The sequence below is a fragment of the Schistocerca americana genome, chromosome 2 (assembly GCF_021461395.2).
Source record: "Schistocerca americana isolate TAMUIC-IGC-003095 chromosome 2, iqSchAmer2.1, whole genome shotgun sequence".
In the NCBI taxonomy this organism is placed as follows: Eukaryota; Metazoa; Arthropoda; class Insecta; order Orthoptera; family Acrididae; genus Schistocerca; species Schistocerca americana.
This window is the reverse complement of record NC_060120.1, coordinates 656,553,046-656,571,663: the sequence shown is the minus strand read 5'-3', so window position 1 is coordinate 656,571,663 and position 18,618 is coordinate 656,553,046. Positions and strand designations below refer to the sequence as shown.

The window sequence follows — 18,618 nt, the reverse complement described above, 5'->3', positions numbered from 1 at the left end:
ATCTGTAAAGAAGTTTGAGGAGTTACACAACTGCGGAGACGGCACCATAGTAAACTTTCGCCTTCACCAAACAAGTTCACTACACTGAGTTGATAAGTCATGGGATACCTCCCAATATGACGTCGGACCTCCTTTTTCCCGGCGTACTGCAGCTACTCGACGTGGCATGGACTCCGTAAGTCGCTGGAACCTCCCTGCAGAAATATTGAGCCACACTGCCCCTACAGCCTCCAAAACTGCGAAAGCGTTGCTGGTGCAGGATGTCGTGCAAAAACTGACATCCCGAGTACGTCCCATAAACTTTTTATGGAATTCAAGTCGGGCGATCTGGGTGGACGCATCATTCGTTCGAAATGTCCAGAGTATTTTTCGAATCAGTTGAGAATAGTTGTGGCCTGGTGACATGAAAACATTGTTTGGGAACATGTAATCCATGATTTGGTGCAAATAGTCTTCAGGTTGCCGAACATTACCATTTCCAGTCAATGATCAACTCATTTGGACCATGCTATGTAAACACAGTCCACACATTTATGGAGCTACTGCCGTCTTGAACAGTGCATGGCTTCGAGGGGTCTGCGCCACAGTCGAGCCCTACCATCAGTTCTTACCAACTGAAATCGGAACTCATTTGAGCAGGCCACGGTTTTCCAGTCATCTAGGGTACAACCAGTATGGTCACGAGCCAAGGAGACGCGCAGCAAGGGATGCCGTGCTGTTAGCAAAGGCATTGGGGTTGATAGTCTGCTGCCATACCCCATTAACGTCAAATTTCATAGCACTGTCCTAACGGATACGCTCCTCTTACATCCCACATTGATTTCTGTGGTTATTTCACACAGTTTTCCCTGTTTCTCAGCACTGACAGCTCTACGGAAACGCCGCTGTCCTCGGTCCTTAATTGAAGGGCATGGGCCTCTGCGTTGTCCGTGGTGAGAGATAATGTCTGGAATTTGATATTCTCGGCACACTCTTGACATTGTGGATCGCGGAATATTGAATCCTCTAACGATTTCCGAAATGACGTCTAGCTGCAACTACTACTCCGTGTAGAAAACCTGTTAGTTCCCGTCGCGCGGTCATAATCTCTTCGGAAACCTTTTCAGATGAATCACCTGAGTACAAATGACGGTTCCGCCAATGCACTGACCTTTTGTAACTTGTATACGCGATACTATCGCCATCTGTATACGAGATGCCTATAGCTATCCCACGACTTGTGTGGCCTCAATGTATTTTCAGGCTAGTGAGTAGTGTATGCAACAGACGAATCGAGCTTATAAGACAAGATTTTAAGTCACCTGTGGTTGTGTGATACGAGGTTAACGGTTAATGATGTAACTGAAAACCCAGTTGTGCTACTTTCGATCCCCCTCCCCCCCCCCCCCCCTGTCCTCTTCCTTTCGTTGCCCTTTGTGCAATCGTTGCCGTATGCTTGCTCAATTTTATGTCAGATCACGCTAGTAATTGTTCATATCCAGTGCTTGTATCTCAGGGCATTAACAGGGTTCATGATCTTGTATGGACACTCAGTCAGAGTTGCAAAGGAATGGCATGCATATATATATGTAAGTGAATAACTTTTTTAGTTTTATTTTGTTTTGATCAGTACCAGACCTTGTAACAATATGGGTAGCTTTTTTGTGCAGTCTGTACAACCTAGATATAGCTTCACATAATTATACAAATTACAGATTTTTTATGAAAACAATTCTTGAGAACTGTGACCAACACAGGACTGCAGATATTGCTTAAGGTTACAGTAGGGCAGTAGTCCTACACGTGCGTGCGGTGCCCCAGTACTGACCAGTCTGGAGGAGACGATGAGGTGCCGGCCCTGGATGATGTTCTGCGTGTCCTCCAGCGTCTGCGTCTCCGTCCTGGTACCCAGGAAGCCCTCCTCCGGCGTCCAGGTGCCGACCCTCTTGAAGCCAGCCGCTGACAGCTCCAGCACCTCCAGCTCGAAGCCCATTCGCCGACCTCTCGCATCGAACTTAATTTCTCCAGAAATGCCTTCGTGCCGCATCTGCTCAGATAGAGTAAGACACAAGATGAACCTTTACCAGACTACAGACAGTGACAGCGTAAGGTCAAATTTTGTACAACCTCATAAGTTTATCATAACAAACCTTATGTCAACTGATATACACTACTGGTCATTAAAATTGTTACACCAAGAAGAAATACAGATGATAAACGGGTACTCATTGGAGAAATATATTATACTAGAACTGACATGTGATTACATTTTCACGCAATTTGGGTGCATAGATCCTGAGAAAGCAGTACCCAGCACAACCACTTCTCGCCGTAATAACGGCCTTGATACGCCGAGGCATTGAGTGAAACAGAGCTTGGATGGCGTGTACAGGTACAGCTGCCCATGACACCACAGTTCATCAAGAGTAGTGACTGGCGTATTGTGACGAGCCAGTTGCTCGGCCACCATTGACCAGACGTTTTCAATTGGTGAGAAATCTGGAGAATGTGCTGGCCAGGGCAGCAGTCGAAAATTTTCTGCATCCAGAAAGGCCCGTACAGGACCTGCTGAAACGTAGGGTTTCGCAGGGATCGAATTAAGGGTAGAGCCACGGCTCGTAACACGTCTGAAATGTAACGTTCAGTGTTCAAAGTGCCGTCAATGCGAACAAGAGGCGACCGAGACGTGTAACACAAATGGCACCCCATATTATCACGCCGGCTGATACGCCAGTATGGCGATGACGAATACACGCTCCCAATGTGCGTTCACCACGATGTCGTCAAACACGGATGCGACCATCATGATGCTGTAAACAGAACCTGGATTCATTCGAAAAAATGACGTTTTGCCATTCGTGCACTCAGGTTCGTCGTTGAGTACACCATCGCAGGCGCTCCTGTCTGTGATGCAGCGTCAAGGGTAACCGCAGCCAGGGTCTCCGAGCTGATTCGTTAGTCATGCGGATAAGATGCCTGTCATCGCGACTGCTTGTGATACGAGGCCGTTGGGATCCACCAAGGCGTTTCGGATTACCCTCCTGAACCCACCCATTCCACATTTTGCTAACAGTCATTGAATCTCGACCAACGCGAGCAACAATGTCGCGATACGATAAACCGCAATCGCTATAGGCTACAATCCGACGTTAAAAGAAAGTCGGAAACGTGATGGTACGCATTTCTCCTCCTTACACGAGGCATCACAACAACGTTTCACCAGGCAACGTCGGTCAGCTGCTGTTTGTGTATGAGAAATCGGTTGGAAACTTTCCTCATGTAAGCACGTTGTAGGTGTCGCCACCGGCGCCAACCTTGTGTGAATGCTCTGAAAAGCTAATCATTTGCATATCACAGCATCTTCTTCCCGTCGGTTAAATTTCGCGTCTGTAGCAGTCATTTTCGTGGTGTAGCAATTTTAATGGCCAGTAGTGTATAAGGGGCGATGAAATAGTTTCCGTTTCAGAACGTTGCTGCATGGTATATGCAACATAGCGCGACTCCGATGCAGGGATATAAGCAACGAAATGTAGGCAAGGGATTAGTGTGACATTCGTGTGTTTACGATGTGCGTGCGATAAATGCTGATATGTGAACTACGACGACGATAATGACAGAAGTTGAAGAAGTGAGTTAAAATTTATGCCACGGCTGGGACTTGAAACTGTGTCTTCTGCTTAGTAGGCAGATGTGCTAGCCATTACACCAAGCTTGGCCGTACCTCAGTTGCAGGCTGGATTTCTCCATTGCAAAGGGGGGGTGCTATTCCAATAATGGAGAGCTTCGGCAAGATTGACGATTTAAGAAGTGGAAAATGGGTTGACAAAGTGATTTGTAATTTGTGTTAGGGAGGGCAATGGACTAGTGTAGTCCGTGCAGGTGCGTTAGCTATACTGCTACAGTAGGGTAATATCTAGCACATGTGCCTAGTTAAGCAGGAGACCCAGGTTTGACTCCTAGTGGTGGCACAACTTTTAATTCATTTCTTGAACTTCTGCCAGTGTAGGAGATAAAGTTAAGACTCATGTGTCAGAACGAAAATTTAATTCCATCATATCAATACGGCGACTTTATTAGTAAATGTGTCCAAACCGGACCGATGTCTATTATTCTTTTCTTATCTGCCGAAGGATAAATACCGGTAGACATCCATTGGAGAATGAGGAATACCTGTGTGAAATATTGCGAAAAGAGGTGTCACTGCTTCATGATAACGCACGTCCCCATATTGCAAATATTGTAATTTTGTAACACGACGTTACGCCACCCTATAGTTCTGATCTCTCCCCATACGATTGTGATGCCTTCAGTTCCTTCAAAAAGGCCTTGAAGGGACGAGGAAGTACGTCAGGCTACTTCACGCGGCAGGACACGGACATCTTCAACCTTGTGCGTCGTTGGAATGATTGCCTTAATGGTCACAGCAATTTAACCTTGTTGGCATACCGATTCTGGACCGTACGGCCTTCGAAAAGAAACTTTTTGATCGACCGTTCTAGACAGAACGAACGTGGAGGACTTGCCTTAGATATCACTCTTCGGAGGTCTGTTGTTAAACGAATCCTTATCAAAACATTTGAAGACGTGGAAAGTATAATGTGGTGCTCCCTCTATCTGTTCATAAACGATGTTAACTCGGTGAGTAGTTTCCACGTTCGCAAAGTTTGTGTAACGCCTCTGCTATGGCCGCATTTTTCAAAAGCTTTTCTAACTTAATGTTGTGCACCATCGCTAAGAGAAACAATGATGGATGTGGTCGAGTCTTCTGCACAGTACACGCATATAAAAGAAGTAACGTCCTATTGGTGGCAAAACTGGGTGTCAAATTCAAACTGCAAGACTTTGTTTATTGTATTAAATATTTACCGTGTTGGTAATTATAAGTAAAAAGCTAAAGCTCCGCCTACTAGCCTGTTGGGCCATTCAGCACCGACTGGCCGCCATGTTATCGTCATGCAAATGGCGTGGAGGGACGTGGGATTGGCACAGTGCTGTCCTGACCGTTGCCAGCTTCCCAGACCTTGGGGCCGTTACTTCTCAGTTGGTATCACAGGGTTGAGCGCACCCCGTTCTTGTCCTCCCAGCAAGGAAAATCGCTAGCAATACTGGGATTTGAAAGCGAGTCCTCCGCATAGGCGCCAGACACGCAGACTACATAGTTACGGAGATAAACATGGCTGTAAATAGGTAAGACCTCAGAAGCTGGTACCTGATAGTCGGCCGGCCGAAGTGGCCGCGCGGTTCTGGCGCTGCAGTCCGGAACCGCGAGACCGCTACGGTCGCAGGTTCGAATCCTGCCTCGGGCATGGATGTGTGTGATGTCCATAGGTTAGTTCGGTTTAACTAGTTCTAAGTTCTAGGGGACTAATGACCTCAGCAGTTGAGTCCCATAGTGCTCAGAGCCATTTTTTACCTGGTAGTCGGTCTGTGGCTTTCAATTTTGCACACGCAATCGTTGGGCAGAGAACTCATTATAGACCTGGTTGACAATATCTCACATGTTATGGTGGTGGCACATTCTGTCTGAAGTGTGGACCGTTAGGGACTGACAAGAAAAACCGAAGAGTCTTTACACGCCTGGCTGCTCTTCTTGTACCAAGGTATATGCATTGCGTGAGAATTCTGTAGAAGCTGGTAACGTTTTCTGCGGATGCATCAAGATGTTGCATGAAAGTGCAATCTTGTAGGATATCTATTTAAAATCGTTTTACTATTGCGTCTTGGACTAATTTTCAGTGTTTTTGCTTGCAGTTCATGAGGCCCTTCAAGCATGGTGTTGCTTTAATATCTAGATTATTATTGCTTAAATTAAGGAAATGTGTGTCTCGTATTGTTTTGATGTTTATTCAGTATGCTGGAAAGTTTAATGTACACAGTTAAGGGATTCTGGTAGGTGACTTTTTTTTTTACTGACCACGTGGGTGCAGTCAGAGTCTGTCGGTTTTCTGACACGAACTGATCGATAATGTAGGCAATAAATGATACAAAACTGTTCTTTTCTATGAAACCCAGGGAAGTGACATAGTGGTCAGTAAAGTGAACTCACTTTTGGGAGGATGACAGTTCAAATCCAGGAGTGGGAGTGATTAGTAGATCTAGTACTTAATTTAGTGCAAACATATGAAAGCCAAGTTAAATATTCTTGCTTACAAGCTATTGTCATTTTGTAAACTGTTGGTTTTCTTGTTGTTGCCCCAATTTTAGTGTTACTAGGTCAGTGTTAATTGTTTTATTATTGTGCTGAAAAAATTGTAATTAATTTATTGTGTTGTTCTAATGCTCCTGCTTTAGAAACTGTATCTAAGCCATATATTTAAATTCTGTTTGTCAGATTGTTTTTTTGTTAATTGTCAAGGGAGATGTTTATGGCTTGATAAAACGCAACCACCAGCCCAAACCCGACTCCACCAAATCCTACACTACAGCTGGTGGAAGAGCATGCTTGTGTATTGTGCGGGCATGGTGCCCATAGGCTGCTAGTATTGGATTGTACACAAGAGACTGTGTCTTGCAACCCTGTGTGGTGTTGCAGATATGGTCACTAGGGAAGCGCCAGCTTTAGTGTGGCAGTTCGAGACGGAGCTGCCTTATGAAACAACTATTTATTAGCGTGCACCTGTGAATACGGTGGCAGAGCGATCAAGGAAGCTTCAGCAGGTTATGGACGAACCAGAGCCATTGACTTTGTGACAGCAGATGGACATGAATAATCAATTAAATAGTAACTGGTTGGCCATCTTGGAGATCGATTTAGTGTTACAATTTCTTCAACTTGAGTCACCTTCCCAAGGTCTGGTGCATAAGCGGCAAGCAAGGGCAATGCATTAAGCACGTAGAATTAATTATTTGTTGGCAGTAACTGATGGGGCAATTAGGACTGTGTTGAATGAGTTACCCAAGGAAATGGCAAGGATAAAAGCCATATTTAGAAATTTGTTAGCAGCGTCTTCCTTGCAGGGTAGCTGGATGTTTTAAACTTAGTGTGAGCTCATGAGGTTAAACAAGTGGATAAAATAGAGGTGTCAGAACAGTAGGGTAGTGCATGGCAAACGCAATTCGCCGTGATACCCCATTTGTTAGTAGGTATGTTAAATAAAAAGAAATTTTCGATGGATTTAATTACCAATACAGGGAAGTGTTTCTGTAGTATGATATTAACGATGGGACAGGAGCAAGTGTTCGCCGTGAGAGATGTGGAAGCCTTGCAGCTTATGTATCCTCATGTTGGAGGTAGACTGGCAAGCAGGACTGCGAGAGCCGTAGTTGTCAGAGATACTGTAGCAACTTCCCGCCAACAGTTAAGTAAATGGATAGTTCCTGCAAGGGCAATGTGGAAATTGATTGGCCTATATTACAGATGTGAACTGTGAAAAAACGAACCTTTTCAGTGATAACTGGGTTCACACAGGTGCATGCGTATTTTGTCTTCCGGCCACAGAGGTTGAGGTAGTGGTTGGTATTGTGGAAAGCTAATCATTTTGTGGTCGAAACCCTTTCCTTGTCCACATTTGCTTACTAAAATGTATACTAAATAATAAAAAAAATTATAAAAAACGTGGTTCTGCCTTGAGCAAAAGCATTTTTTGTTGTTTTACTACACATACATGTATCAGAGAAGTTCTCCATCTTCAATAAGTTTTATTTATTACATATCGAACAGTATACAAATATTTTATGCATTATGATATTTATCAGTTTTTTGAGATTATAGTATTTCCATGACAGAAATATTGAAATGAAAAATAAATATGTACCTTATTATTACATATATTTTGTTACGCAATGTATCACATTTTTAGGCCTGATATGATTTTATAGATTTTTTTCTCTCTATGCACTGCTATCGTTATACGGCCTTACTTTGTAAAGAAAGATTCGCTATTTTACTCCGTGACTAGCGTTTTTTGGATTACGGTACTATTTTTCGAAAAATATATTGAAATGTCTGCTGATTGTGTTTAGGCTTTATGAAATGTTGATCGGGGTGGGGGAGCAAACTATATATATAAATGTGCATATTTACCTTCAACACCTTAAACCCTCCTTAGAAGCACGAAAACGCGAGATCTACAGAAAGTAAGCTCACACATTTACGTACATAGTTTGCTCCCCCTCTCTAATAAACATTACGTAAAGCCTAAACACAATCAGCAAACATTTCAACAGATTTTTTGAAAAATAGTACTGTAACTTTCAAAAAAAGCTAGTCAAAGATAAAATAGCGAATTTTTGTTTACAAAGCAAGATAATATAGTGACAGCAGTGCATAGAAAGGAAAGAAACCGATAAAATCATATTAGGCGCAAAAAATGATAAATTACGTTTCAAAAAATTGTTAAGTATTTATTAATTGGAGAAGACATACTGGAATGCAATAATTGCTGCTGTGCTACAAATACCACACAGACTTGTGGACACCTGTATGTAATAATAAGATATTTATGTATTCTTCATATTAATATTTCTGCCAATACTTATAGTAGTGTAAATACTATAATCACAAAAAACAGATAAACATCGTAATGCAGAAAAATTTGTGTATTGTTCAACTGAAGATGAAAAAACTTCTCTGAAACATGTGCTTGATCAAGGTAGAAACACATTTCCTTATTACATATCATGGAAAACATTAAACTAGCTGATAGTTCGTGTGTGGTGGTCACAGCCCCTTTGTACCTCCTAAGATTCAGAAGAACATTTATGCTGTCGTATGCATGGATGCCTTTTCAAGGTTCTGCTGGTTGTTTCTTAATAGACTAGGGATCGCACAGTGTGACGTACGCCGGTTGAGGAGGGTTTCTGGTATCTCTGGTCCTTGCCGCGTGTCTTCAGAGTCTTCGAGGAGTTTGTTTGTGTATTAGGAATCAGGCATTCTACTACGACGCCGTGTTACCCAAACCTATCGCTCACAGAGAGACTGAACCTTGATTTGAAGACTGTCTTGTTGCTTATCATCATTTTGACCACACAATTTGGGGTATTTAATGAATGTCTTTAAAGCAGGCAGGCACGAAACACTGAAACAGAAACCGGCAGCTTTAATATTTGCATTTAGAACTGATTCCTCATTGGCTAACGTGTGATCAGTCGAGGATTTATTAGCCTAGTAAGATGTTACCTAAGATGTGTTGTAGGTCCCGAGAAAATATACTGGTGGACCATGAACTATTGGCTCGCAGGACCCTAATTCGTTAGAATGGGGGACCAGGTGGATGTCCGGAGTTTTGGTACTCTTGAGTAGTGGAGATGAAGCTGAGAAAGCTCCTGCCACACTTTAAGGGACCTGTTGAATCTATTCGCTTTATGACCACGATGTTCGTATTAATTAAGGATGTTTCTGTGACAAGGGAATGCATGATGGACATTCCACAACTTATGACAACAAGTTTTGTTGTGACATGTGCGACCTTGTCACAGTGTTGCCAACTGTATTGTTTATTGTATGAGGGGCATTCAGTAAGTAGCGAAACACATTTTTTCGGGTAATTTCGGTTGAAAAAATGAGAGATTTGTTGCGGAATAGTCCAACTCCAGTCCGTGCCGTTTCATGAAGTTCTAAAAGTTGGCGGCGCCAACCGTAGGATCTAAAATGGCGTTTGTAACGGAGGCAAGTTCCAAGTAGGAAGCTGTCGTTGTGTTTCTTTTCGTGGAGAACTAGAGCGTCGCAGATATTCATAGGCGTTTGCAGGATGTGTACGAATATCTGACAGCGAACAAAAGCACAGTGAGTCGTTGGGCGAAGCGTCTGTCATTATCGCACGAAAAGGTCGCACAAACCTGCCCAGTCTCCTGCGTGCCGGTCTGTCGCACACAGCTGTGACCCTGTAATGTTGGAACGTATGGACACTGTCGATAGACGTGATCGACAGATCGTAATCAAACACCCCGTTGCACAGCTGGACGTCACTGTTGGCAGTGCTGACACCTTAGCCCATCAATTGGGGAGTTCAAAGGTACGTGCCCACTGGATTTCTCGTTGCCTAACAGAAGACCGTAAACAACAACGAAGGACCATCTGTGCGGAATTGCTTGTGAGTTACGAGACTGACCTAGGTTTCGTCGAGGATAACCACGTCTTCTTCGGAACACACTAAAACTACAAACTGCCTAAAGAGGCATGGTCCAACATTAATACAGAACTCCCAAAAGGGCAAAAGACTCGCATAAAATGTAAAATAAACGGCAGGTGTGTACCGTATCAATAGCTGTACTCAACTCAAACGTCAGAAGCGTGCTTCCTCACTCCAGCCAACGTTCGGTGGGCCGCGGGCTCTCAGGTAAACTGAGGTGGCGCCGGCAGCTAGGCTGTAAGAATGTCGGAAAGGAGCGCGCATGGGCAAATTGAGAAATCGTCTTCTTTCATGTGACTGGCATAGAATGTGTTACGAAAGTGATCCGATGACCGGGTCAAAGGCGCAGGAAGTTAATGCGTGTGTATGTATAATGTCCTAGCTCGAGAACGATTTTATAGAACTACAGAACGTGGATAGGCTGAAACTATATATGTGGGATAGCAGATTCCACGGATGGTCAAAACGCATGCACGCAGGACAGACAAAATAACACCAGCTAGAGCCGTGCTGAAAATATGGGGGATGAATAACGGTCATCGGATCACTTCCGTAACACATTCTATGCCAGTCACTTGGAGGAAGACGATTTCTCAATTTGCCCATGCGCGTTCCTTTCCGACATTCTCACGGCATAGCTGCCGGCGCCACCTCAGTTTACCTGAGAGCCCGCGACCCACCGAACGTTGGTTGGAGTGAGGAAGCACGCTTCTGATGTTTGAGATAAGTACAGCTATTGACTACGGTTTATTTTACATTTTATGCTAGCCATTTGCCCTTCTGGGAGTTCTGTACTAATGTTGGACCATGCCTCTTTAGGCAGTTTGTAGTTTTAGTGTGTTCCGAAGAAGGTGTGGTTATCCGCGCCGAAACCTAGGACAACATCCGGTTTCTATTTGCAATCGAGGCGGATTATTTATAATCATTAACTTCTTCATGATTGCTGACGCGCTGCAATGTCAAAAGTTCTCAAGTTACGAGATTGTTCGCGATAATGTTTTGTCAAACATCGTCGCAGCCGGTGAAACATGGATTCATCGCTTCAAACCGGAAACAATACTGCACTCCATGGACCGACGCTACACCACCTCTCCTCGGAACAGAAAGTTCAAAGCTACACCCCCAGCAGGTAATGTCATGGCGATGGTCTTTGGTATTCTGAAGGGGTTATTTTGTTTCATGTCCTCCCTCATGACGCAACTATAAACTCGGAAGCGTACTGTGCTACCGCTCAGAAAACTGAAGAAACGACGTCACTATGTTTGTCGCCATGAAAATGCAAACGAACTTCCCCTTCTCCATGACAGCACAAGGCTTCAAACAACTCTGCACTCTCGGGCGGAGCCCATAAAACCTCACTCATCTACGCTACAGCCCGGATCTCACACCTTCCAGCTTCCATATTTTTAATCCAATGAACGCTGCACTCCGCGGGAGGCCGTACGTGGTTGATGTGGAGGTTACTCATGCGGCAATATGTTGGTTCCAACGTCGACCATTGAGTGGTACCATGCAAGCACAGCAGCCCTTCCAGTGAAGAGGCTTAAAATCGTGGTACTGAATTGAGATTGTGTAGCCAAAAGAATGGGGAATAATATGCTGTATTGAAATCCTGGAAAAAAACCGACGTGTTTTCAGAAAAAATATGTTGCTTTACTTATTTAATGCCCCTCGTATTTCAGTATGTTGGTGGCTCCTTCAACCAGCTGGCGGAGGAGGAGGAGGCAAGAGATTCGGTGTGGGGAAGATTGTGCTGTGTCAAGTGGCACGTTTGTTTCACCTGCTGTCAGGGAGATTCTGATGACTTTTCGCGGTGGAGGGGTGCCAGTAGAGGGAGGGATATCCGTGCGCCACGCTGGAAACCATGTGGCGTGGCGCAGCGCAGCACGCGTTTTTGTAACTTCACAGGTTTAAATGGGACCGTGCAAATCGCGACGTGACGCGATTCAAACTCGAAACGCGCATGTGCCATGTCGCGCGGAGTTGTGGTTGTGGCACAGTTTCTCGCGCCGCGCGTCGCGCGTGCCTCGCTAGCACCTTGGGACATTTGAGGCGGGCACCGGAAAAGTAGCCCGGCCATATGCTCACATCGGCACGGCACATATAAGCAGTGATAGTATTGCCCATACGATAAATATTGCCTTACTGTATGCTAAATTTTATTGCCTTTGTGTAGTGTTTCATTTTCGCCACTTAAACCCTCCAGCATTTTTCGTTATTACATTATACTTTTCTGTTATTTGTATCTGTATAGTTTTGCTTTGTTTTGTTTTTCTTCTGTCAAGAAAAATGCATACTTCATTAGCTGGTCAGCCATTGGCCGCTGGAATTCTGTCATATGCCCCCGCAATGTTTTCAGATCGCAAGAAGGGACAGAGGGTAGAGAATAAGGAAGCAAGTAATATTATAAAATCATGTGATTAAGAAGCAAGGCAGAAACGTAAAACAAGGTTATCTTCTCGCTGCCTAGTGTGCTGGCGTATCTGTACGATCTGTCACAAAAATTTGGAAAGGGATAATCTCCACAGCTGTGACCTCTTTGTGCTCCTGATAAAAAGCATCCAAGATCTGAAGTATAGAAGTCTCACTGTGATTACTTGGATATGGATGTAATAATGTAATACGACACACTGTACTACATGCATGTGAATATCATATTTCCACTGCAAGCTAGAAACAGTCGAAAAGCAGTCACAAATAATGTTTTAATTGGTGCGTCGTGATGAGAAAAAGCTTTTCAATTGTTGCATGCACATTATCAGCATTAATAAACTAATTATACAACAGGCTACACAAATGAAGAAAATGGTCGGTATTATTAACAAATTAGGAATATCCTAAAAGAGTATCATGATTAGATATATTTAATTTGTTGAAATGTACTGCTGACAAAGGCGGATCTACTTTCATGACAATGTTTTTCGAACTCCAACTCACAAGGTACACATGGCTAGCTTGTGCATTCCTGTCGCGAGCATTATCCTCCGCTGCTGACAATACACTGACCATTTTGTTGCGCGACAGACCAATTGTTTATTTTTCTCAATAACAACTATTTTATTCGCGAACACACAGTGTCAGTTTGGCAAGCTGTAGGTGAGTAACCAGTATCTGGCATGTGCCTATCATTCCACCTGAAAGAACGCTCTTCATTGTTTTAATACTGCTCAGATCAAGAGAAGGAATAAAATCCTTTGGTAAGTTTCCATTCCAGTCGCTCAGTGTTAAAAATACGATGCGTTACGGGGATTTAACCAAAATTCCAAAAGAATTGCCAATCTATTTTTGTGCGAGTTGTTAACCTTTTCTCATTCGAAGAAGCATCACCATTTATGAGTAACGACCACATTTCTCTAGGTGGCAGTGTAATTTGCCAAACTCATCTCACAGCAGCCATTGCGACAGAATTCCGAAACAGAGTGCCTCATTAAACAAGTAATTGGCAATCACAGAGCTCAATAGCTTACGAAAAACCTCATAATGTCGGTTTGCAGTAACATAGAAGAAGAAATTTCATGTTTATTTTCGTACTAGGAAGCTCTTATTTCGCTAGCTGTCGATAACCCTTAAAAAATTACAGTCACTGGAGTGAAATAAATAGAAAGGGAAGTATAAGTACTGATATATCGCCATAGATAAGAAAGTTCCGTGTGTTTAAGAATTGGCAAAACACTCTCCTCCTTGTGTGCAATCATTCGCCAAACTTTCGTTTCGATGTCGCGATCGGTTTAGGAGATATGAGAGATGTTGCGAGTATTTCATTCTCGCGGGCGTGAGATCGGAAGTGAGCGCGCTACATAGGATCCATTTTCTCGAGATCGGAGGCAGATCGAGACCTCCTCCCAAGTCTAAACAAAAATTCAACATGTTACCTAAATTTCATACGCAGCAACATATGGTGTAATACGCACCAAACGCAAAATCATAGCGACCCCTAATTTTGGTTGCAAACTTCTTGCGTTTTGCATAGTGTCTTACTAAAATGTGTGCATCACAATAAGATTGGCCATTAGCGAGATGATGGGCACTCCGCCACGATATCGTTACGCGCCCAGGAGAGACGCTGCAGGCGATGTACTGTTAGCTGACATATAACGCTACAAATAAGGCAAAAATCAAATATTTTTAGTAAATAGTTTCTGTAAAATCGTTTTAGAAAGATAACGGGTTGCGCGCGCTTCGGTTCAGTCAGCGCAGAGCGTCGCCAGTCTGCCCGTGCGAAGTATGGTGTACGCGTCGCAATATGCGCTGCACCCGCGCGACCCGTGCGGAACGTGCTTGTCACGCTGTAGTGTCGTGTCACGTCTCACGTGCTATACGCGTCTCAATTTGCTCCTAGCCTAGCAAAGGCACTCGCGTCGGTTGCCGGGTGCCATGGGCCATGAACGCCAAATTTCGCCGCACTCTTCTAATGGATACGTTCATCGTACGTCTCACATTGGTTTCAGTGGTTATTTCACCCAGTGTCGTTTGTCTGTTAGCACTGACAACTATGTGTAAAGACTGCTACTCTCGTTCGTTAAATGAAGGCCGTCGGCCCCTGTGTTGTCAGTGCTGAGAGGTAATGCATGAAATCTGGCACTCTCGGCACGCTCTCGGAATAGTGAATTCCCAAAATTTCCGAAATGGAACCATCTCATGACTTTTGTCACTTCAGTATACAACCTACTGGCAGATGCATACAACCTCACTGACATCACTTACATCAGCGGCGGAGGTTTAACATGACTGCTTGGTACCAGTTATTTACCACTGAACTGTGCACTTTGAAGGAGTGACTACTATTTCGTCGAGATGGCTTACTTTACCATGAATATAATGGACTGGGAATGTGGGTTTCAGCCATCTGGAGCGCCCAACATGTGATAAAGCCGTCAATGTCGTGTCAGTGTGGACGCCTTGGCACTCACGTCTTTGATGAACTCGCGGACACTGACGCCGCGGTCCCAGACGGCGGTGTCGTCCGAGCAATTGAGCGGCTGCTCCTGCACCCAGTTCATGGTGCTCGTCTTGAACAGCGCCTCCGCCAGCACACGCACCGCGTCGTACATCAGCGCCGTCTCCGTCTGAAACGAGACCAACCGGGAACAGGTTTGGCGTAGTTCCGAGTTTTGCTGTACCTAAAGAAACACTCAGGTGAAGGTAAGTGTGCTATATTCAGAGTGATTCGGCGCAGTGGTGTTCATTATTTCAGAAATTAACATTGCGAAATAACTTTTTGCTTTTTGTGTAAACAGACGCCTTACAGTGGGTAGACCATCAGGAAGGGAAATTAGGGATTAACGTCCCATCGACATCGAGGTCGTTAGAGAAGGAGCAAAAGCTCTGATTCCTTTAGGATGGGGAAAGAAATCGGCCGTGCCCTTTCAAAGGAACCATTCTGCCATTTGCCTGGTGCGATCTAGGGAAATCACGGAAAACGTAAATCGGGATCCCTGGACGCGGATTTGAACTGTCGTCCTCCCGAATGCGAATCCAATGTGCTAGCCTGTGCGCCACATAGCTCGGTGACCGTCGGAGAGCGAGGTACGCTTGTAGTTGAGGCAGCCTAATATACATTGACGGAAAAAATTGCAACAACAACAAACAGTTAATGTTGTTGTTGTGGTCTTCAGTCCAGAGACTGGTTTGACGCAGCTCTCCATGCTACGCTATCCTGTGCAAGCTTCTTCATCTCCCAGTACCTACTGCAACCTACATCCTTCTGAATCTGCTTAGTGTACTCATCTCTTGGTCTCCCTCTACGATTTTTACCCTCCACGCTGCCCTACAATACTAAATTGGTGATCCTTTGATGACTCAGAATATGCCCTACCAACCGATCCCTTCTCCTAGTCAAGTTGTGCCACAAATTTCTCTTCTCTCCAATTCCATGCAGTACCTCCTCATTAGTTATGTGATCTACCCATCTAATCTGTAGCACCACATTTCGAAAGCTTCTATTCTCTTCTTGTCTAAACTATTTATCTTCCACGTTTCACTTCCATGCATGGCTGCACTCCGTACAAATACTTTCAGAAACGACCTCCTGACACTTAAATCTATATTCGATGTTAACAAATTTCTCTTCTTCAGAAACGCTTTCCTTGCCATTGCCAGTCTACATTTTATATCCCCTCTACTTCGACCATCATCAGTTATTTTGCTCCCCACATAGCAAAACTCATTTACTACTTTAAGCGTCTCATTTCTTAATCTAATTCCCTCAGCATCACCCGATTTAATTCGGCTACATTCCATGAGCCTCGTTTTGCTTTTGTTGATGTTCATCTTATATCCTCCTTTTAAGACACCGTCCATTCCGTTCAGCTGCTCTTCCAGGTCCTTTGCTGTCTCTGACAGAATTACAATGTCATCGGCAAACCTCAGAGTTTTCATTTCTTCTCCATGGATTTTAATTCCCATTCCGGAGTTTTCTTTTGTTTCGTTTACTGCTTGCTCACCAGATCGAATAACATCGGGGAGAGGCTACAACCCTGTCTCACTCCCTTCCCAACCACTGCTTCCCTTTCATGCCCCTCGAATCTTATAACTGCCATCTGGTTTCTGTACAAATTGTAAATAGCCTTTCGCTCCCTGTATTTTACCCCTGCCACCTTCAGAATTTGAAAGAGATTGTTCGAGTCAACATTGTCAAAAGCTTTCTCTAAGTCTACAAATGCTAGAAACGTAGGTTTGCCTTTCCTTAACCTATCTTGTAAGATAAGTCGTAGGGTCAGTATTGCCTCACGTGTTCCAACATGTCTACGGAATCCAAACTGATCTTCCCCGAGGTCGGCATAGTTAATATAGAGTAATGAAATTTCGGGAATACATTTGTCTGGATAACATTTTTAAGTGATTAACATTGGAAGATCACAGGTTAATGTAAAAACGAGCCCTTACAAATGTGATATGCTGGTACATTAATAATCGTGTAACCGTCAGAATGTTGACTGCAAGTATGCAAACGTGTATGTATTGTGTAGTACAGGTGCCAGATGTCAGTTTGTGGGATGGAGTTCCATGCCTGTTGCGCTTGGTCAGTGAATACAGGGACAGTTAATGCCATTCATGGATGACGCTGAAGTTTTCGCCCTATGACATACCATATGTGCTCGATTGGAGACAGATCTGGTGATCGAGCAGGCCAAGGCAACATGTCGACACTCTGTAGAGCAAGTTGGGTTACAACAGCGGCATGTAGAGGAGCGTTATCCTACTAGAAAACACCCCTTAGAATGCCGTTCAACCGGTCTGGGTGGCCAAGCGGTTCTAGGCGGTACAGCCTGGAACTGCGCGACCGCTACGGTCGCAGGTTCGAATCTTGCCTCGGGCATGGATGTGTGTGATGTCGTTAGGTTAGTTAGGTTTAAGTAGTTCTAAGTTCTAGGGGACTGATGACCTCAGATGTTAAGGCCCATAGTGTTCAGACCCATTTGAACCATTTTTAATGCCGTTCATGAATGGCAGCACAACAGTTAGACTCACCAGATTTACGTGCAAATTTACAGTTAGGATGCGTGAGATAATCACAAGAGTGCTCCTGGTGTCTTACGAAATCCCACTCCAGACCTTTAATCCAAATGTAGGTCTGATGTGTCTAGCACGGAGACAGGTTGGTTGCAGGCCCTCAACCGGCCTCCTTCTAACCACCACACGCCCGTTATTAGCACAGAGGCAGAACCAGCTTTCATCACAAAACACAACAGACCACCACCCTGCCTTCCAGTGTGCTCACGCTTGACACGACTGAAGTTGCAGGTGGTGGTGTTTTGGAATTAGTGGAATGTACGATTCAGGGCGTCCGGTTCTGAGCTATCCTTGCAGCAACCGATTTGTAACAGTTCATTGTGTGACGCGGTGCCAACTGCTGCTCAAATTGCCGCTGCAGACGCAGTACGAGCCGCGCGGAGTGGCCGCGGGGTTTGAGGTGACATGTCACGGATTGCGCGGTCCCTCCCGCAGGAGGTTCGAGTCCTCCCTCGGGCATGGGCGTGTGTGTTGTTTTTAGCATAAGTTAGTTTAAGTTACTTTAAACTACTTCTAATAATTTCCGGGTATGCAGCCGGATCCCGTCGACATTCTGCCACGATATTTCGGCCCAGAGACGTCCGGCCATCATCAGGTGAGTACACAACTACTGAAGAGCCCAGGTGCAGTCGCGGTATTTATGCCGAATCTCGCGCATGTGAAATGTACTGGCATCCTACAGCGCATGCGTCAGGTGTTGACATGCGCACCATAGCCGAGTTGTACGTGCTGCCCTCGGTGGTGGAAATAAAGGTTCATCTAGTCATTGAGTATCGAATGACACTGTCGATTCCGCTGTGATTGTATAATTTTAATAACAGGATTCCAATTTTTATCCAGCTTAAAGCCGTTGTCACGATTTATAAGATTATTGGCAAGACGTATTTCCACTGATTCCTTGATTACGGAATCCCAAAAACCGGAAACCGGGAATAAAATTTTTGTTACATTGTATTCCATTGAATGTCCCAAAGAAATACAGTGCTCTGCTACTGCCGATTTTGACTGTTGCCGCAGACGGGTGTATCTTTCATGTTCTATACATCGTTCATGGACA

At 44.4% G+C, this 18,618-nt stretch overlaps 1 protein-coding gene across 2 annotated transcripts in view; it reads right to left on the bottom strand.

Moving 5' to 3' along the window:
• Window positions 1-18,618, bottom strand: part of LOC124594227 (glutamate receptor ionotropic, kainate 2-like) — a 281,777-nt gene that overhangs the window by 120,045 nt on the left and 143,114 nt on the right. For both annotated transcript variants that reach the window (XM_047132590.1, XM_047132591.1), the window contains 2 exons: window positions 14,960-15,115; window positions 1,808-2,026 (listed from right to left, as the gene is read on the bottom strand). In XM_047132590.1, the coding sequence (XP_046988546.1) occupies window positions 1,808-2,026; window positions 14,960-15,115 (375 nt within the window). The remainder of the gene's footprint in view (window positions 1-1,807; window positions 2,027-14,959; window positions 15,116-18,618) is intronic.